General features: G+C 34.5%; 1 protein-coding gene across 3 annotated transcripts in view; it reads left to right on the top strand.

The window, feature by feature from the left end:
* Positions 1 to 22,170, top strand: part of EEA1 (early endosome antigen 1) — a 123,974-nt gene that overhangs the window by 29,826 nt on the left and 71,978 nt on the right. The window contains exons 2-10 of one of the 3 annotated variants that reach the window (XM_047740755.1): positions 2,669 to 2,761; positions 9,839 to 9,964; positions 14,587 to 14,711; positions 15,294 to 15,348; positions 15,447 to 15,512; positions 18,768 to 18,807; positions 19,724 to 19,837; positions 20,449 to 20,570; positions 21,527 to 21,682. In XM_047740755.1, the coding sequence (XP_047596711.1) occupies positions 2,669 to 2,761; positions 9,839 to 9,964; positions 14,587 to 14,711; positions 15,294 to 15,348; positions 15,447 to 15,512; positions 18,768 to 18,807; positions 19,724 to 19,837; positions 20,449 to 20,570; positions 21,527 to 21,682 (897 nt within the window). The remainder of the gene's footprint in view (positions 1 to 2,668; positions 2,762 to 9,838; positions 9,965 to 14,586; positions 14,712 to 15,293; positions 15,349 to 15,446; positions 15,513 to 18,767; positions 18,808 to 19,723; positions 19,838 to 20,448; positions 20,571 to 21,526; positions 21,683 to 22,170) is intronic. The other 2 variants (XM_047740758.1, XM_047740757.1) reach the window with 2 other exon arrangements.

Below are 22,170 nucleotides of genomic sequence, written 5' to 3'. Positions count from 1 at the left end.
CCCTGGCTGGGATCATGATCTGAGCTGAAGATAGATGCTTAAGTAACTGAGCCACTCAGGCATCCCTACTGAAATTATTCTGTTGTTTTTCACAAAGTAAAACTTATAAGTAGAAAAATTAGAATACTTCATATTGTTTCTTCAGGATCATCATTACTGTAATTGGACTTCTCATTAAAATAATAGGATTTTGGCAACCTAAGAGCTGAACAAGAAGTTATTAGACAGTTTGGCAACAATTAGGGGGAATGTATTTAAAATATGGGTATGAAAAAGTGTCAATAGTTTCTCTCGTTTTTCCTTTTACTTCCCATGCCTCTTGGGCTTACTTAGGTCTGTTTATTAGGACTACTTTAGGCAAATTTAAGAAAAAATATTTTTAGTGGCAGTAATAGGATTGTGTAGATATATCTTTGAATTGCTTACTTCACAGGGAAGGTAAATCTCAGATGAAAAGTCACCTGTACTTTGGAAAAGTAAATGATACAGAAAAGGGGAAAATAGAAATTCTTGGGAGACACAGCTTTAGTTTCCAGTCCTTTTGAGGATGGGGTCACTAGTTTTACAAACCATTATGGTGTGAAGCTATTGAAATGTTGATGGGTCAAAAATGAATTTATAGTTTTATATAATTCTTTATATTAAGTATATAATTTAAAGGGTCTTTTCACCACTGAGCTACCTTTTTGCCAGATGCATAAGTATCATCAAATCTAGATAGCTGGCATTTATTTATTTATAAATTCGTGTCTCGAGCATACCATTTTAGGAAAGAATCTTACTTTGTTTTTTAGAGGAGGATAGCTGATAGAAGAGTTAAAAATAAGAATTTTATGGATTTTAAATGAACACAATTAAGTCATACTCTGGGTAAGTTTACAAAGTTTTAGAAGGTTCCATTTTGGGAAAATATGACAGGAATGTGGATCATCCAATCTAGAGAGGTCTGCTTTTTTTTTCTTTTCTTATTTTTAATAACAAGAAAAATTTCAGTGTAAAGGTAATTTAACTATGGATCTAGAATTCTTAAAAAAAATGAGCAAAACCAAAACCTGAAAACCTAAAATCCAAAATATCCATAACTGTGTCTTGCTACAGAAATCATTTGTATTTTGGGATATATATCCTTTGAATCTCTTACATAGTTTTTATACATAATTATAGTGTGTATATTTTCTCATTTTTCTATGCAGCTTTTTTTTTTTTTTTTAAAGATTTTATTTATTTGACAGAGGGAAAGAGAAAGAGCACAAGTAGGGGGAGCGGCAGAGGAAGAGGGAGAAACAGACTTCTTGCTGAGCGGGAGCCTGCCAAAGGGCTGGATCCCGAGACCCTGAGATCATGACCTGAGCTGAGGTGCCCCTCAGTGCAGCTTTCGTAATCATTTTTATTGATGAATTTCAAAGTAGTAGCATTTCCTTCTTATTTGGCATTTATGTTGAGTATTTAATAGTGATGAATAGGGTGTTTGCGTGTTGAGACAAGTACAATGAATTGCACTCAGTCTTGGGTGCTTGAGGTGGTGCATCTCAGCAGAGATGTACAGCAGAAAAGCAGTATGGTTTAGTGATTATGAGCCAGACTACTCAAATTAAAAACCTTTCTCCCATTGATTAGCCATGTGATTTTGGGCAAATTACTTACGTTTTCATAGCTCAGTTCTCTTGTGTGTGAAGTGGGAATAATGATGGTATGTACCATAACTGTTTTTTGCTAAGGATTTTATTAAGTTAGTTGTTGTGTTCTTTTTTTTTTTTTTAAAGATTTTATTTATTTATTTCACAGAGAGAGAGAGATCACAAGCAGACAGAGAGGCAGGCAGAGAGAGAGATAGAGGAGGAAGCAGGTTCTCCGCTGAGCGGAGAGCCCGATGCGGGACTCGATCCCAGGACCCTGAAATCATGACCTGAGCCGAAGGCAGAGGCTTAACCCACTGAGCCACCCAGGTCCCCCTAGTTGTTGTGTTCTAAGAATCTTTCTTCTTGCCCAGTGTTTTACTAGATTTTCAGTTCCTTTAAGGTAACACCTAGGTATTAATGAATGATAATGTTAGAGGATAAGTGTTGCAAGAGAAAAAGAAAAAGACCTTTGAACCTCCAAACTGTATATATTTTTGGTGATGAAATATCAAGTATTGGAGATAGATTGCTAATGATTGGCATGAATGGGCTGTGTTGATCTTTTTAGCTACCCTCAAATTATTGTAGTTTAGTTGGTATGGTAGAGAGAGCAATGCAAGGGGAATTAGAAAGTCAGCATTTTAGTTCTTTCTGATTTTTGTTAACAGTACAATCTTGAGAAATCTTTTAGCCACTTCGAATCTGTTTTCTCATCTATAGAGATAGCATGTGTTCTGCCTCTCTTGGAGGTGTCATTATGATTAAATAAGATTTTTTTTTGTGAAAGTGAGTTGAAGACTATAGGCACTATATATAAAAATAAGCTTCTTATTAATTTAAAAAGACTAAAAATGAGACAATGCAGGCAGAGATCTTGATACAGTACTAGGCACAGTCTTCAGTAAAGGATAGCTGCTAGTACTGTTTGTTATTTTTATTGAGAGGACATCTGCTTTTATGTATAAGGCTAGCCCTGATTACTGTTGAGGTTGTTAAATAGTTTATGAGTATATTATTAATATCTAATTTTTCTTCTCTCATTGTTTCAGACTCCTGGGAGAGTTGGCTCTCAAGGTTCTGATTTAGATTCATCAGCAGCTCCTATAAACACAGTGGATGTCAATAATGAAAGCTCTTCAGAGGTATGGAAATAATAATTTCACAATACAATTTGGTACTATTTAAGGGAAAATGAGCAGGTATTTGGAGTAATGGTCAGTAATTTAAACTTTTGCAGGAAAGGCTCTCACTCTTATAAACTGGAATGTGACTTTTGAATCACACTTGTAGAAAAATCCTGGTGTTTAGTTTTAAGACTGAGAAAGTGTGTATTAAGACAAAATTAATATTGTTAATTTGTCTTCAGTGCTAATGTTATCTCAGCTTAATGGAAGATCTTAAATCTATTTATAAAAATTACCAATTAATTAGTGTTTGCACTGTCATGAACTATTGAGCTAATGAAAAATTAGGTTATCCGTAAAGTCTGTACATTATTTGCTATCTTCATTTACAACTCTGTAAGAACTTTTATCTTTCATATTTTATTAAAAGTTAATGGGGAAAGTAAATAAATCTAAGAAGGAACTCAAATTTTTGAAGAAATCTGTGGTAGTTGCTTTATTATTGCTATTTTTAATGAATAATATTTGCTCATTATAGAAAAAGGGGAAAGGAAAGAGAAGAGCATAAAAACCACCAATAATATTGTTTCTAAGACATCGATGTACTCACATTCTGCTCTGACAGTTTCTGTCAGTTGCCCCTTTTTGGGCCCAAGTGTATTGCCTACCCAGTCCCCTTTTCTGTGATCCCCACTTCTGCACCTCTTGGTTGGTGAGTCTGTCTTCTGTCTTGTGTATTTCTGGATTTATCTCTCTGTCCATTCATTTCCCTGTTTTGTCTCTTTCTGGCCATCTGATTTCATGTATATGGATATTAACCATGATGAGATGTAACAAGACCATGAGAGTGAGGAGAAAAATATCAGTTAAATTTTAAGAGCAAGTTTAATTGTTGACCTTGGTCAGACCACAATAAATAAATAAATAAATAAATAGATAAATAAATAGATAGATAGATAGATAGATAGAAAGAAAGAAAGAAATCTCCAGTGGGTAGTGAGCAGTGCCTGGTAATCCTGCTATAGTTTCTTATTAGTGTCATTTTCCTACTCTCTGATATAGTTTTACTCTCTTCTTTATCCTCATATCTCTCCTAAGTCTTACCCAATCCCACCTTCCCTCAGGCACCTTCTATATCATTGAGAAAATAGGAGCTATTAGGTGAATGTCCTCATTTTGTTATCAAAGCTATTTGCACCTTTATTCTCTTACTTTAATAAATGGAAGAGTTTTCTTTTCTTATCAGATTTCAATCCTTTCTCTTTTTTCTGGATTCCACTCTGTCCCACATTCTTATCTTAATCTCTCTTTCTCCTGCCACTTTAGTTTTTAACCTATGTCATGAGTTATTCCTATTGGCAGACAAATACTGCTCTAGATGTTCATATGCCCAGTGCTGGGGTATATACTTGTTAAGGTCTTGGATGATATGTCTGTGTGTCTCTCTGTCAGTCTCTCTCTAAGGTTTGTTTCCCTTTTACCTTAAGGTTGGCATCCCACTTTGAACAAATTATAGGTTTGAACTTTGTTCCCTTAGAGGCTGTTTATGTGGAATTTGAAATACAGTCTCCAGGACTTTATTTTTTTAATTAATTAATTTTTTAGGGCTTGAACTCATTACCCTCAGATCAAGACCTGAGCCGAGATCAAGAGTCAGACACTTAACTGACTGAGCCACCCTGGCACCTGGGTCTCCAGGACTTTAAAGAAATAGAAATAAAGCAACACCTTGCTTTATTTATATCATATTTATGTTATATTTTATTTTATGTAATAATATATATAATATTGTCTTAGTATGTGTTGTTCTAACAAAAGTACTATAGACTGAGTGACTTAACCAACATTTATTTCTCAGAGCTCTGGAGCCTGGGAGGTACAAGATCAAGGCAGATTCTGTGTCTGCTGAAGGCCTGGTTCTGGTTTTATAGAAGGCCATCCTCAAATGGCTGAAGGGGCAAGAGAACTGTCTGAGGCTTCTTTTATAAAGGCACTAATCCCATTCATGAAGGCTCCACCCTCATGACCTAATCACATCCCAAGGCTCACCTCCTAATACTATCACACTGGGGGTTAGGATTTCAACATAAGAGTTTTGAGGTTACATGTTTAGTATCAAACAAATAATATGTAATGTAAAAATGATTTTTTATATTCTTTTTTTTTTAAAGATTTATTTGTTGGGACACCTGGGTGGCTCTGTCAGTTAAGCATCTGACTCTTGGTCTCAAGTCGTGATCTCAGGTTCCTGGGATTGAGCTTCATGTCAGGCCTTGTGCTCAGTATAGAGTCTGTTTATCCGGCTCCTTCCCCCTCCCCACCTCCACCTCGCACTCTCTGTTGTTTTCTAAGAAAATTAAATAATGAAAAAACATTTTAAAAAAGATTTGTTTATTTATTTGAAAGAGAGAGAGGGAGCACAGTGTGGGGAGGGGCAGAGGGAGATGGAGAGGGAGAATTCTGGGGAGAGAGAATTTCATGCAGACTCCCCTCTGAGCACTTAGCCTGATGGGGGAGGCTGGATCTTAGGACCCTGAGATCATGATCTGAGCCAAAATCAAGTCTGACACTTAACCCTGAACCACCGAGGCACCCCCAAGGTTTTATATTCTTCAGTTGTTATCATTAGGATGGTTGTTCAGACTATTTAGTATAATGTGTTGCCAGAAACAAACATCTTTGTTCACCCTTTATCCCTTTCTAGTCTGCCTTACATTCTTAGTACCCACTGAATTTTCCTGGTCCTTTGGGTCGAGAAGGAAGGCTTTTTTTAAGTGTCCATTGAAGTTTCTAGGTTGCCAGCTTCTCCAGCACCCAGTCTGGAAAATATGAGGCAAAAGAAAACCCAGAGTATTTATCACTGTGTCAGTCCTTGGATCCTGAGATGCTTAGATGGTCTCCCTTCTCATCACCTTTCAGAATTTTCTTATGTTTGTTTTATATATAATGTCTAGGGATGTTAGGTATACTTAGCAGGAGAAATTGGGAAAAGCATATCTATTCCATTTTGTCTGCATCAGGAAATCTGACCATTTTAAAAGTTGGATTCTTTATCTTTTTATTATTGAACTGTAAGAATTTTTTTTTAATCTATTCTGTGTACAAGTCCTTTCTCAGAATATTGATTGCCTCCTATTTATCTTATTGGTTAAGGAAGGTTTCCTGTCTTAGGCTTATAGGGATTGCTGAACATAAAATTAACCTGACACTGGGCAGGTTGAAATCAACAGCAGTTTGTTAGTCACATATACTCATGGCCCAGGAGGACACTGTATGCCTTGAAGGGCCATATGAGTATTGAACTTGGGAACAAAACGAACAACTATGGGCTGTGAGAGGCATGGTTTATGATAACAAGAGGGTGAGGTGCCCCTTGGTTCCTGCAGGAGATTATGACTGGCTTGTTTGAATTATTCTCTGGGCTGGCAGGGAACTGAAACCTGCTACTTAAGGATAAGCAGGCTCTGTGAAGAGGAGGGTCTTTTGTTTTTGTTTTTTTAAGATTTTATTTTTTAAGAAATCTCTACATCTGAAGTGGGGCTTGAACTCACAATCTCAAGATCAAGAGTTGTGCGCTCTACTGACCAAGCCAGTGAGGTGCTCCAAGAAGACGGTTGTTTGAGTAGAAGATTCTGTCTGTAGGAACAGAGTGGGAAGGGTACTTGCAGTTAGGCCATTTGAAGCTTTCCCATCACCGGTCAACAAAGCAGTGTGTAATATTGGGCCATAATTTTCGACTTTACACCTCAATCAGATGTATGTAGTGTGTATATTTTTTCTCAGTCTGTGGCTTGCTTTTCATTTTGTTAATGGTGTCTTCCAAAGAGAAGAAGTTTTTAACTTTTTTAAAGTCCAGTTTGTCAGCCTTTTCTCTTATGGTTATTGCATTTTGGGTCCTTCTACAATTTTCTTTTTTTTTTTTGTCTACCCCAAGATTGCAAAGACTTTCTGCTATGCTTACCTCTGATATTTTGGTGTGTGTGTCTAAGTCCATTATTTATTTTAAAATATTGTATGTGATATGAGATGGTGGTTGAGGTTTGTTTTTTTCATATGGATATAGAAACCAGTTCTGTATATGGTTGTTTCAGTATGATTACTTGAAAATGTTCCCTTTCCCCACTGCATTAAATTTTCCGTTTTGTGAGATATCAATTGACCTTGTATGTGTGGTTGTATTTCTTTACGGTCTTTGATCCAGGCATACAGAACTCCTGCTTTTAAGGTGTGCCAAGTTTTTTCTTATGTCTGGACGTCTGCATGTTGATCCCCATGCCTTACCTGCTCTTTTACTTTTTTTTTTTTTTTTTTTTTGGCCTGGTTAATATCTGATTGTCCTTTAGGAAAAATTACTTTTTCAGTAAACTTTACTTGACTCACATGTGGAATAGATGCTTCTTCCATGAGCTTCTGGGGGATTGTATTTTCTATCCTTTTGGTAATGATTATTATTCCAAAACTCATTTATTTATCCAGTATGTGTTGTCAGACACTATTCTGGATGCTGGAGATATGGCAGTCAGTAAAATAGTCAAGAATTTTTGTCATTGTAGAACTTACATTCTAGTAGGTGCAAACAGGCAAAAAACTCCAAAACATACTAGAAGTGGACAGAGGGAAATGATTGGTGTTATTGAGAAAAATAAAATAGGGAAGGAGTTATAGAAAGTGTTTTGGGTGCTTGCAATTTCAAATAGTATTGTCAGGGAAGACTTCTCTGAGAAGGGAATAGCTCAGGAAGAACTGAAGGAAGTGAGGAAATGAGTCATGTGGGTTTCTGGAACAACCATGTTCTATTTGTCTGGAACAAGTCTCCAAGATGTGAGCCTTCCGAGCGTGTCAGAAAAGGAGCGAGGGGCTAGTGTGACTCCAGCGCAGTGAGTGAGGAGAGATTGGATCTGGGAGGTAATTAAGCCCACCTCATGCAGGGCCTTCTAGGCCTGCCTTCTAGGTCTTTGTACAGACTTGGGTTTTTTACTCCTGGTGAGATGGGAAGCCCTTGGAGAATTTTGACAAGGAAAGTGACAAAATTTATTTACATTTTTATAGGATATGTTCTTGCTGCTCTGTGGAGAATAAAGTGTTGGTGAGGTAAGGGTAAAAGCAGAGAGGCTGTTGGAAGGCTGTTGCAGTCATCCATGTGCAGTGTTGGCGTGGCTTGAGTCAGAGTGGTAGTAGTGAGGTCCTAGGGTTCTAAAGGTTTGAAGGTAGTTCTAATAGGATTTCTGATTAGTGGGGTATAAAATGTAATTATTTTCTTTCGCAACTTTTTCAAGAAGTCTGTAAGCTTCCTGAGGGTAGGGTTTTGCCTTATTTACCATTGTGTTCTCAGCAGTGTAGCATAATGGCTAGAACATAGTAATCACACTCAGAACATACTTTTTGAATGAATCATTAAGTGATTGCATGTGGAAGCTTATAGTGAAGAAACCAGTGAAGTGAGAGGCAACATAAATCTGTCATGGCAAAAAAATTGCAATGATGCAGTTTTTTAAGTAATTATTCTATAGTTCCAGCATTTTGGACTATGGTTGCCTGAACGTAACTCTTTCATCAGTAAAAAGAAAAAATAAAAAGAATTCATGTTTCTTACTTTCATCCCCTTGCTAACCTCTTTTAAGGGTTGTTAACAAAAGGAATAATGATATTAATGATAACTAACATCGATTGTTTTATTTGTATCAGATGGTATGATAAATACTTAGCATCTATTATCTCATTTAATTATCAGGATTCCCCTCCCTGCCCCCATATGAAGTAGGTGTTACTGTTACATTTCACAGATGAGGAAATTGAAGGTCCTATAAGCTACTAAGAGTGGTGTGAATCGAGGATTCAAGCCCAAGCCCAAGCCTCTTAACTGCTTTCCTGCCTTGCCTCCCACTTTGGGAATTTCTTTATAGTCATTGTCTCCTTTGCTATTACCCCAAGTGGCATTAGTGACTCAAGGAACATCCTAACTTCCCAGTTCTTGATGTTTGCAATTCTAGTGAACTTTATTCTTTTCTAGCTTCTCAAGTTCATGGTAATACCTTCCACTTTATTATTGGGCAGAATAGTTTGACTTGAGATGTTAAAACTGAATGTTCCCATTCCTTACAACTACTTACCCTCTCAAAAACTTTCTCATAGTCTTACTACTTCTTTGGCCTTGCTGAATATTTCAGGTTTTTAATTCCTGTCTTTTTTTCTGCTCTTTCAGCCTTTCCTGGCTTCATTTTCTTTCCTCTCTAACCATGTATCTAGTGACAGAATATTTATTGAGCACTTATAGGCATTCCACTAAGCCTCTTAAGTACTGCATAATAACTCTAGAGGAATAGGTGCTAACATTAGCCCCATTTTATAGATGAGGAAATCGGCATTTAGCAAAGTAAAGTGATTTCCTTAAGGTCATAGAGTCAGCATTGGTTGAATCTCAAATCCACATCTATTTTTGACACAAAAACTCATGGCATTTATAACCTACTGTCCTTCACTACAGTCTTCATTTTATTTACTTTAAACCATAGATCAGTGTGGTAGCCCACATTTTAAAATATAGATATTGTTAGGTGTTGGGAATTAGGAAGATTGATTTAAAATGATTTTATTTGGCTCATGAATTTAGAAGGAAGGATCCCTTATTGAGAATTGTGGGTATGGGCAAAAATGGGATCTTAGGCTTGTGGAATATGGTGAAGATTAAAAATTGCTTTCATTTTAAGAACTTTTTTTGTTGAGAATATTATCTCACATAAAACTGTTTGTTGTAACTGTCAGTCATTTCTTGATCTAAAATAAGTTAACTTGCCAATAATGGCTCTCAGATAAATAAGGACAAGGTGTCCTAAACAAAAAGAGTAATTAAAAATTCCAAGTAAAGCAACTGGTAATTATAATAAAATTGAACCAGTGGGAATTTCCAGCATAAGGATGGAAACTACTTTTAGTCATCCTACTTTGGATAGATCTTTCCCTTTTTGTATATAGTTACTATGAAAATTTCCCTTACATATACTAAAAAGAGATATATTAATTATTTTCCTGTTGTGTTGTATTTTGATTTATAAATAACTTTTTATGTGCATCCTCCTAAAAGTTGTTATTTCACAGGGTTTCATCTGTCCATTATGTATGAAAAGATGTATAACTGCTATTGATTTGTCGGAGCATTACCAGCAAGTGCACGCTGAAAATGAGACAAGAGGACAGGAACTTCTTAATGACTCCAGTGTTACTGTGGGTCCTGTATATTTTGCTTTAGCAGCTTGGTTATGGGTTGCTCAAATAGTTTTGTTTTTCCTTGCCTCGGTGTTGCTTAACTTTTTATGCTACGGAGGGAATATGGATTGCTTTAATTATGCATGCTTCAAAGAGGTTCAATAAGGAAAACAGGCTCTTGGGAAGTTGGGTTGGTTGCTCTTACTCTCTGCAGCTGTCTTTTTGTGAATCTGTAAACAAATATAAAAGCTTAAGTTAATATTTTTGTATCAATTTTGCCATGAAATTTGAAATGTAAAGTGAATGATACTTGATTTCAACATCTATAAGTTATATCTTTATTATTTAGTTAATGCTAATGAATGTTTTAAGATGCTTTAGGTTAAACTGCTTTTACTCTTATATAGAAAGAGGATTTAGCATATTGTTACTGTCTTTATTTGAGACCAAATAGGGCATTAGAATTTGGATCTACCATTGTTTCAGTCTTTGACACCCTGGTCTTGAGGAAGGTGATAGAATGGCACAAACTCCTCATTAATACTGGATCACCCACATGTTTCTCTGTCGTGTGTGGGGCTGGTGTATGTCTATGGCTGAGGGTGGAAGCCGGTGAGGGGAACTATTGTCCATTTGCAGGCTGGAAAAAGTTTCTTAGTGATCTCGATATATCTGTTTCCTTTGAAAATTACTGCAATATTCTAAAAATAAAAAAAACATGGCTTTTTTCCCTCCATTCCTTTGCAAATCTTACAAAAGAAGGAAACTTTTTGTACCCAGAAAGACCAAAAAAAAAAAAAATGTTTGTATTTCTGTCTGGCTGTTATATATATAAGAAAAGTATTTCACCAACTATTCATGTATTTAGCATATTAATAGAGTACTTCTTATGTACCATTTATTTTGGTAAGTAAAGGAGATATAAAGGTAAATAAGTTATGCTCTCTATCCCAGGAAATTTCTCTGATGAATATTATTTGCAAAAAGAGTGCAGTGGTGATTCAAGTTGAGGGGAACCCAGAAAAACTTCATTGGGAAACAGTTAAACCAGACATTTTCTAGGGTGGTGGGGAAAATGGGTACATTATAGGAGGACACCAGTTAAACTAGATAACTGGTGCCAGCAAAGAAAGAGGCATAATAGATTCTTAGAGCTCTCCTTAGAACTTTACCAGTTGTCTTCCTTTCAGAACATCTGTGTCAGCTTTTCTTCTTTATGGGTTAACCAAAATGAAAAGACCCAATATCACCTACTTGTCACTTAAATAAGAACTTTCTTTTTAATTGAAAGAACACTTAGTATAACAGGGATACCATAAGTATCAAGTTAGGGAAAGTTCTTAGCTGCAGTGTATCTGAGAAAGGATTAGAGATAACTGAAACTTAAGAGTAGGGGACTTACTGTTTTTAATCTTAAGTACATGGTGTATGTGTGTGTGTGTGTGTGTGTGTGTGTTTGGAAGTTTGGAATGATCAAAGGAAATAAATGTAGCTGGTTGTTCTTAGTGTTTTATTGTTTACTAACAGTATTTTTATGGAAGTTATTGATCTAGTTAACTTCAGTTCCCTTGAAGGTGGTTGAGAAAAAATAGAGAAGCAGTCTTGTAATATCCAGAATTAGTATTACAGGGTCCATGAACTAAAGATCATGTATTCTGTTCTTGAGACATCCCTCAGATACTCACTCTGAGCTTATATTACTGTCAGAGACATCCCTCAGATACTCACTCTGAGCTTATATTACTGTCATTTTAAAGATTTTATTTATTTATTTGACAGACAAAGATCACAAGTAGGAGCCCAAGTTACTGTCATTTTAAATGAGTGATGTGGTTTTAATAAACTTTTTTCTTTATCCTTCCCATCTATATCAGGCTAACATTATTAGATATAGCATGTGAATAATTTTAAGAAATGATTGTGAAAAGTCAAAACAGGGTATAGGAAAAAACTATAAAATGTAGGTACAGAAATGAAAGAGGCTAGAATTAATAAAGTCACCCACCCATTCAGTGATGAATACTTATGCCTCTGAGACATCAAACAAGTTTAATATCATCTATTTAAGAAGATGAGAAAATATATGTATTTTAGAAAGATTTATTTTTACCACAAATGTCTCAAATGTCTTAAATGTTATTTAAGCATGGGAAATTCACTTAGGTGAATCATCTGGAGAATTCACTTAGGTGGGGGTATTTCTATAATTAAATATATATTACTGAATTTCTAAAATTTCTCTTTAGGGATGAATCAGTTCTTTCTGGAGTATTAACCTGGTAATATTTAGAAGCTTTAAGAAGGTATGGCATACCTTAATGTGGTTATTAGCTTTCTCGAATCCTTAGATATCTAGAGCCAAAATCTGGAAGTAGAGACAGTACTCAAAAAGCCAAAGTTACAAAGATTAAATAGTGTAATTGGTATGTGGATTCTCCGAGGAACATTCTAATTTGTCTTCTGATTACTAGTAAAAGCTGAGATGCAAAAGAGAAATCACAGACTAAATAGTATGGAGGTTGATTTACTATTGCACTAAAGGCATGTTAATTATAACAAGTTCTGTAATGTTAATTACAGAAGTTATAAGAATGACAAATTAGGCATAATGTGGAGCTGTTATGAAACATGATGGTAGATAATAGATGGTTTTTGAAGAAAGAGCATAACATCAGCTAGATTAGCACATAGACCAGGAACGTTCATTCATTTAAAGACAGTGCTGAGCATCAAATATCTTTGCAGCCTCAGGGATCATTCAGATGTCCAAAGGAGCATCATTAATAGTACTCTCTTTGCTCATTTCAGGAGTTTCATAGGAGATCACTGTGTTCATTTACCTGTTGTGCCCCTGCCCCTCACTCTGGCTCTGTGATCAGGACACACCTCTGTTTCCCAAATGCAGCACGACTGTTTCAAACCTCTTTCCATACCTTTGTTAGAATGCCTTTCTTTTATTTCTGACAATTAATTCCTACTCATTCTCTAGTACCAAATTCCAGTGTCCAGTGTCTAGTGTGTGTACACATATACATAATATATATGAGTATCTGTGCATTTTTTGTAAAGCAGTAACTCCTGCCACAGGCAGAGTTGGATTCCTCTTTTCCTGTGTTCCTGTAGTTCTTTATACCTACTTGTATTGTACCATTATCTGGTAATATTTGTCTATGTATCAGTATCCCCAGCATACAACAAGCCTTGGTCCTGCCACACAGCACACATAGATGAGAAAGGACGATATGCTGTTTGTGTAGCACCGAGGGAAGGAGAAGTTTTTATTAATTTTTTGGTTTTTACTTGTTCAGAGTATTTATTACTTTCCTCAGGCTATCCCTTGGAAAGTTTTGTAATTGGCAAGGTGTTAAAGCTCTTCTGTTTTTTTCTTTTTTAATAGAGATTTTAATTTATTTGAGTGTGTGAGAGAGAACGAGCGGGGAGGAAGGGCAGAGGAAGAGGGAGAAGCAGATTACCTGCTGAACAGGGAGTCCATTGTGGGACTTGATCTGCTCATGACCTGAGTGGAAGGTAGACACTTAACCCACTGAGCTAACTAGGTACCCCTCTTCTGTTTTTGTTTTTGTTTTTTGCCAAATTCTGCCCTGTCAGGTTCATTCATACTTTTATTACTTATTTATTTATGTTTAAAGTAGGCTCCATACCCAGTTGGGGCTTGAACTCATAACCTTGAAGAGTCGCATGCTCTAATGGCTGAGTTTGCTGGTTGTTATTTTATTTTATTAAAAAAATATTCAGTGTAGAAAATACAGAGTATGTTCAGAAATACTACACTAGCCATTATGGCAAAATGGATGAAAAGCTTCAGTGTGTTGTTATTTTAGTGAAAGTAGAAATTTGACAAGCTACTAAGCATAGTGCTGGGGGGAGAAAGCAATATATGCAAAGAAATGTGGGATACCATGGTGTGTTTAGAGAATATAAGTAAGTCAGAATAGTTGAAAACGTCAGTAGAGTTGTACAGAGTGAGAGGTGTCCAGGCATCAGAGTGATTAGGTCATTAAGGGAATACTCATACAGGACCTTGTATGCCATAGTCATATAATTCTGAGATTATTTATAAGTGTTTAATAATTTACGGGACTATTAATTTTAGGCTTTTACAGTGTTAATCTTAGGTTAACAAGGAATTTACAGTATATACAGTAGTGCTACAATACTTCTCAATCATTATAGATATTCTGTGGTAATTATAAATTATTTACTATATTACCTTTTTCCTTTAGTGATCATAATACTTTGTTTTTAGTTTTTTTTGTTATCATTCCTATGAAGTAGATTAGGGCAGATATTATTTTACTAAGGGGCATATCTAGAAAGGGAGAGAGAGGACATGATGGTAGATCTTCTCAACTAGTCTTCTAGATTAGAATTCTGTATTCTAGCCATCAATTTATTCATCCTAAAAGATGGTTTTAAGGGTTTTTTCATATTTCATAAACTTCAACCAGAATAGACAGTGATGTACATTTACGCAATACCAGATTTTGGGCTTAATGTCATAAATTACAGTCTACTAATGGCACCATTGGTATAATATTAGACTGTATTTCATAATATACAAATTGCTGTCTTACAGTATTAAACAGAATTTTGTAAACTTTTTCTGCCTCTTTCTACAGGGTTTCATATGTCCCCAGTGTATGAAATCCCTTGGATCTGCTGATGAACTTTTCAAACACTATGAGGTAGTTCATGATGCTGGTAATGACTCAAGTCATGGAGGAGAGGCTCTTGCTCTGAAGCGGTACAGTACAATCGCTTTGAAGTATATGCTGTTATGAGTGCATGTGATATTATCTCTTTAGTGTGTTAGGGCCCAAGTAGTGTGCTCACTGTTCTTTCTCAGACTGACTTTGAGGGAAGGAGAATAGAATATGAGAAGGTTTGATAGGACTCAAGGGACAGAAAGAAGCCAGAGTTGCCTGAGCTGAGGGAATGAGGAGGAGGGTGTTAAGGCAGGGTCTATACTGTCCAGATTGTATAGTCCTTGTTAATGAGTTCAGATTTTATCCTAACTGCAATAGGAAGCTATTAATCCTTATTATTGGGAAATTAATGGGAGATATTTTGTTTCTGGCTCAGGCACTTAATGATTATATCATTTCAGTGGTAAGGTGTTTTTCCATTCATAAACAGTGACCTTTCAGAATAAAATTATTTTTCTAAGGGGCATACATAAAATTCTATGTGTAAAATTCTAAAACTTTTTTTTTTAATTGAGAAAACTAGAATATTAATGTATAGTCACTAGCCATGATTTATTAAGAGACCAGGTTATTAGAGGACATTAACTATTAATTCCTTTTTTCCCCCAATTTATGTTTAGAGATGATATAACACTACTTAGACAAGAGGTCCAAGACCTTCAGGCTTCACTTAAGGTAACAATAAAAATGGTTATATTTGTTTATTTTCAGTGTTTCAGATAATAAATCTTTTGAAATTTACTAAATTAGAATATATACTTTTTTCTCCTTAGGAAGAAAAATGGTACTCAGAAGAACTAAAGAAAGAATTAGAAAAATTTCAAGGACTGCAGCAGCAAGTAAATGCTTTTAAATACATAAAGTGTGTTTATTAGTTGTTTATTTTCATTGTTGAAAATAAACATTTTATTAGCAGGTGACCTGTAATAAATAACTTCTTCTAATTTGTTTATCTGTATTTACAGCCTTGAGTGTATATCTTTTGTAATTCTAGTGAAAGCAAACAAATAATTGGGAAGCTAAGATGTAATTTCTTAAAGATGTTCCATTAAGAATCAGTTACCTGTGGATTTTTTTTTATACCAGGCTGCATTATTCTAATTTTCTGACAATATACCTAAATTATTGAAAAATACAGGTTCAGACAATTAGTGAAATTCTTCGGAGCATTTGTGTTGTGACAAATTAGCAATCACTAAATTGTCTATTAGTAGGGAAAGAACTATTATTTACTTTTTTGTTTACATTTATGCAGATTATTTGAAAATGTGGGGGAATGGTTGTATTAACAATTTTAGTTTTTTTTTAAACCAGTGTTATTTTTAAAAAACAATAAAAATATTTTTATATATATGTACACACATACACGCACATATACACACTGCTTTATATAAAAGTAATGCATAGAAAAAACCCAAAATCATTGGTATCAAAAGTGGTTACTTTGGAGTGAGATTCTGTTGATATATTGTTTAATATATTTTCTAAATAAATGTCTTGGGGCACCTGGGTGGCTCAGTGGGTTAAAGCCTCTGCTTTTGGCTCAGGTCATGATCCCAGGGTCCTGGGTTCGAGCCCCGCATCAGGCTCTCTGCTCAGCAGGGAGCCTGCTTCCCCTCCTCTCTCTCTGCCTGCCTCTCTGCCTACTTGTGATCTCTGGCTGTCAAATAAATAAATAAAATCTTAAATAAATAAATAAATAAATGTCTTAACCAATTATGATTTTTATATTAAAATTATATTGGCTTTTGGGACACCTGGGTAGCTCGGTCAATTAAGAATCTGCTTTGGGCTCAGGTCATGGACCAAGTCCTGCATCAGGCTCCCTGCTCGACTGGGAGTTTGCTTCTCCCTCTAACCCTTCCCCTACTTGTGATCTCTCTCTCAATCTCTCAAAAAAGTAAATAAAATCTTAAAAAAATAAAATTATATTGGCTTTTGTATTACAGTTACATAAAGAATCATAGAATAATGAACTTTACTAAATATGGTTCTTTTTTTTTTTTTAAAGATTTTATTTATTTATTTGAGAGAGAGAGAGCATGAGAGGAGAGAGGTTAGCGGGAGAAGCAGACTCCCTGCTGAGCAGGGAGCCCGATGTGGGACTCAATCCTGGGACTCCAGGATCATGACCCGAGCCGAAGGCAGTTGCTTAACCAACTGAGCCACCCAGGGACCCCTCCAAATATGGTTCTTATTTGTAAGAATAAAGTGGATACTCTTCAACAATAGTTCTAATCATTTTATTAAGTAATTAGTGATCCCTTTGCATATTAGTACATTGTGACTCTTACTGCCTTTTTTTAAGATTTTATTTATTTATTTGAGGGCGAGAGAGTGCGTGAGCAAGAGAGCACAAGCAGGAAGAGCAGCAGAGGGAGAGGGAGAAGCAGACTTTCCACTGGGCAGGGAACCTGATGCAGGGCTCCATCTCAGAACTCTGAGATCATGAACCGAGCTCAAGGCAGACGCTTAACTGACTGAACCACCCAGGTGCCCCTCTTTTTGCCTTTTTGTTTTTTCACCAAAAATTGCCATTTGGACTAAAAAAAAAAAATGCAAATAAATGAATAGCAAAGTATCAGTCTTATTACTTCTCACTTCTGTATTTGAGGTGGGAAAGAAGTTTTTAGTAATCTACAATACTTACAGTTCGTTTACTCATGTTTTACAGAGATGCCATTAACAATTCACAAAACATGTGCTGTATTATTTTTTTGTACCTGAGAACAGAGGAAACTGTTTACTACATTTGAGATGACTTTTTCACATTTAATAAATAAATTCTCCACATTGCAAGATGAAATTACCTTGGTTTAGGAAATTTACTTTTGGAGGCAATGTATTTAAAATATTGATGATTTTTAGCACTAGTATGTCTAAATCTAATGTACAGGAAAATAAAAAGATATACATTGAGATGCCTTATTAAACTCTTTCAGATATGTATAATTTTTTAGAATGTGAAAATAATGACTAGGCAATATAGTTTTTTATTCATAATGCCCATAATAAATTAAACCTTATGGAATATACTCTTTATTTCTATTTTTTAAAACGATGATTTATAATTCCAAATTAAAAATTTGTGCTTTTAATGCCAAACTTTTTAGTAATGATAACTTCATGGCATATTTTAGTTTATGCAAAATTTTATATGTTATAGGATTGAATCTTTTTTATTTTTTAAAGATTTATTTGTTGGGTGTGTGGGTGGCTCAGTTGGTTAGACGTCTGCCTTTGGCTTGGGTCATGATCCCAGGGTCCCAGGATTGAGCCTACATTGGGCTCTCTGCTCAGCGGGGATCCTTCTTTTCCTTCTCCCTCTGTCTGCTGCTCTGCCCACTTGTGCTCTCTCTCTCTCTCTGTAAGATAAATAAATCTTTTAAAAAGGAAAAGATTTGTTTATTTATTATTTATTTGAGAGAGAGAGAGAGAGATCTGAGTGGGCGGGGGTTAGGGAGGGGGGACAGAAAATCTCAAGCAGACTCCACACTGAGCAAGGAGCCTGACATGGGGCTCTGTCCCAAGACCCTGAGATCATGAGCTGAGCCAAAACCAAGAGTCTAATGCTTAATTGACAGCCACCCGGGCACCCCTATGAGATTATGAATCTTATCTGCTGACTTAAGTATTGGTTTTAGAATCTATGTTTATAATGATAATAATTTATGTTATTTTTAAATCTTTACTGGTGTGTCTGGGTGGCTCAGTCAAGCATCTGGCTCTTGATCTTAGCTCAGGTCTTGATCTCAGTGTTGTGAGTTCAAGCCCAGCAGGGAGCCTGCATTTAAAAAAAGTATTTTTACTGAATTTATGGAATTTAAGATGCTATCTATTGCAATATCCATTATAACTTTATATTAACATAAAAAATTCTTAGAACCAGTGACTGCAAGTAGATCATTATGCCAGTCTGCCTAATGGTACTTTAGAGATCTGGAAGATTGTGAACAGGCCAGAATGTTATCAAAATCTTGCTACTTACCTCACAGAATGTGGCTTTTAGAGATTTTTTGTTTTTTCACATTGACAATGGTAATAGTATTTTCTTTTCATTTTAATGTGTTTGTTTATGTCTTATTTTCATTGAGGAGTCTAAGCCTGATGGAATAGTGGCTGACTCAGCAGCAGGTAACTTTACTTAAAGCAGATGTTTTTTCATTTTTCTTTTTCTCCTTGCTTATTCTTCTTTTTTACTTTTTACCTTTTCTCTGGTGTCTGCTACATAAATTTGTATTATGGTTATACTTTCTGGCTCTAAAACAGTGAAGATAATAGTCACATTTTAGATTTAGAATATTACCTTTGAAGTTCATAATTTAATCAGCCAACAAAAATCTTAGTGTTTTCTTAATTTGTTATATTCTGTAGTTATAAATAAACTCCTAGAATATTACGTGAATATAGTTTAATGAAAAGTTAAAACTATTTTAAAGAGTGATGTACTCTTTTTCTCTTGGAATAAAATGATGAAACTAGCATCTTTGTAATTGACTTTAACTGGAGGAATGCTCAATGAATAATCAAAATTATATTTTGAGGTTAGCTGTTCTATTTACTTTCCCTCTGAAATCTTTTTATGAGAATGAAGTATTAGGAGTTGATTGTGTATTTTAATTGATTCTTTTATTTTATATAAGAACTTGATTTTAAACCATTGCTAACTTCATTTCCCATTATAATAAATTTTAGAGAGGCAGAATATATTCTGCTTTGGTTAGTTGATGGTCATAGGAAAATAACAAATGTGAAATCAAAGTAATCTTGAAACAAATATTTATGGATTATTTGGGCATGATGCTAAATATTCTTTCATTTGTTTTATATGTTTATAAATTATGACTTGTGGCTTAAATGAATTAGATATGCTTAATTCTTGAAATGTTGATATATTCTATTTGTAATTAGATGATAGACTCCTGTTGATTGTCTTTTTTTTTCATGTTGATTATCTTTCCTATAATGATTAGGATATAAGTAATAACAATTTAGGAAATATAACTAGCATTAATTATGTATGTGAATAACTATGATACTTTTTTTGTAGAACTACAGTCTTTGGAACAACAATTAGAAGAAGCCCAAACAGAAAATTTTAATATTAAGCAAATGAAAGACTTATTTGAACAGAAAGCAGCCCAACTTGCTACTGAAATCGCAGGTAAATTGAATCAGATTTTTTTAGCTAGTATATCAGCCTTCTTACCTTTTTGCCATTATAGAGCCTAGAAATAAGGCATTAATTGTATGTTAGTGTGAGAAGGTATTTGTTATATACTATGGTGGTTATTACTAGAATTTAATAGTAGAATTGCTATAAAAATTAATTTGTCCTCTAACCTCCTTTCAAAGGACTGATTTTCTCTGTAGAATTCTTGAAATTTAGAGAAGGTGAATTTTCTTTTAGGGTATGCTTAAAGATTAATAGGTAACATTTTGAAGAAATTAATAATATAGATGTAATATTTGGTTATGCTATCAATTAGCATATTGATATATTAACAAGCTAATTCGTAATAGTGCTGTGCTATATGGAATTTATGTAGACAGAAACATTTGATTATTTTAAGTTCACCATTTCATGTAATCAGAAGTTAAAGTTACATGTGTTTATGGTCATGTAAGGAATGTGATTTTGAATTAATGATATATAGGTATGCATTGTGTAATATGCAGGAATTTATAAAACTGTATAATATATAGGACTTCATAAAACTGTCCTTACCTAGAGTTAATGTCATAAAACTAATATTTATAACTCTTTTAAATTAGATATAAAGTCAAAATATGATGAAGAAAGGAGTCTTCGAGAAGCTGCTGACCAAAAAGTGTCACATCTGACAGAAGAATTAAACAAAGAAACAACTATAATTCAAGATCTGAAGACTGAATTGGTAATTTAGAAACCATTTATTGGAATGTACTTTTATAATTTTCTAAATTAAAAATGATATACATTCTCTGGTGAAAAATTTTAAAAGCATAGCTTGTCTAAAATGGAAGAAATAAAAATTCCTTATAGTTCTATTCTCTGCACATATACTAATAGGATTTTTTACATAGAAATGGAATCTAGGATGCAAAATTTATTACCTTAATATTTTTGTGTTTCTATCTTAATATTATCTTTTTGCTTAGTATTTTCGCTGTTTCTATCTTAATGTTATCCATCTTTTTGTTCTTTCCTATCTGCATCTCTGATCCTGACCTTTCTTTGCACTTTGGTTTTATAAATCGACCTACTTTTAGGATACTCCTGATTGCATTTCTAGCTTTCATTTCAAATTCAACAAATGTAACATCAAGTCATCATATTTCCTCCTCAACTGTGTTTCTGTCATGGTATTACACATCTTCAGCAGTCTCCCAAGGTGTAAAAACCTTGAATCTGCCATTGACTACTTTCTGTCCTTTATTTAGGTCAATAAATATATCAATAAAATCAACCATATCCTGCAACAAACCCTAATTATGCTTACATCAGCTCCTTTATTTTTATTATCAGTTTTCTAGGATAGAAGATGAGGCATTTATGCTTCAAAATGTGACATTTATCAAGTGATTGTTATGACCATTGGGTGTAGTTTGTGAAGGAAAAGAAAGCAAATAAAGCACTTAGAATAATTGTGAATTTGCTGTTTTGCACCTTGAGTGGTAATACTATTACATAGGACATATATTTTGGGAAGAGGAGAGGCTTGTTGGTGGAAAGATCAGTGGTCAGTGTTTGCAATCCAATAGTTGATATCAAAGATTATTTTCATTTTGATGTCTTTGTAGTAAAACCATATAAAAATGTGTGTTCTTTTAGTTTTCTCACCTTATTTTTTAATGAAAATGTGCTCTGCAGCTTCAGAGACCTGGTATAGAAGATGTTGCTGTGCTAAAGAAAGAACTGGTACAAGTTCAAACACTAATGGACAACATGACATTGGAATGTGAGAAAGAATCTGAAAAACTCAAAGATGAGTGCAAAAAGTTACAGGCAGAATATGCCAACTCAGAGGTAAATAAGTTCAGTATGCCTAAATGTGACTTTTGTTAACTTGTTTAGTGTATCCTATTGAGTAAAGCCAACATTTGAGATTTTTCTGAGTGATCATCAAAACAGTATTTGACTTTCATTTGCTCTGATGATATTTGTATATAATCAGTCTAGGCTGAGAGACAGTATTTAACTTTGCTTTATGAAGCTAGACATATAGAGAAGAATGTGTAAGAGTATTGTTTTATTTAATAAATGACATATATTGTGGGGAGATGATATTTATTTATTTATTTATTTATTTATTTATTTATTTATTTTTTTTGGTGCCGAAACCCGGGAGCGAAGGGAGATGATATTTAAAGTTAAATTTGATCCAAGCTAGTCAATAAGTGGTAATTGAGTTTACGTCAGCTTGGTAAAGGTAAAGGAAGTATGATTTCAGTTTTTACATTTGTATTACCAATGTTGTTCAGAAAAAATATTTAGGAAAAACTTATTTTCTTGTA

The sequence above is a fragment of the Lutra lutra genome, chromosome 8 (genome assembly GCF_902655055.1).
Source record: "Lutra lutra chromosome 8, mLutLut1.2, whole genome shotgun sequence".
NCBI lineage: Eukaryota > Metazoa > Chordata > Mammalia > Carnivora > Mustelidae > Lutra > Lutra lutra.
Note: the sequence above shows the minus strand (reverse complement) of the source record. Positions and strands in the feature narration are given on the sequence as shown.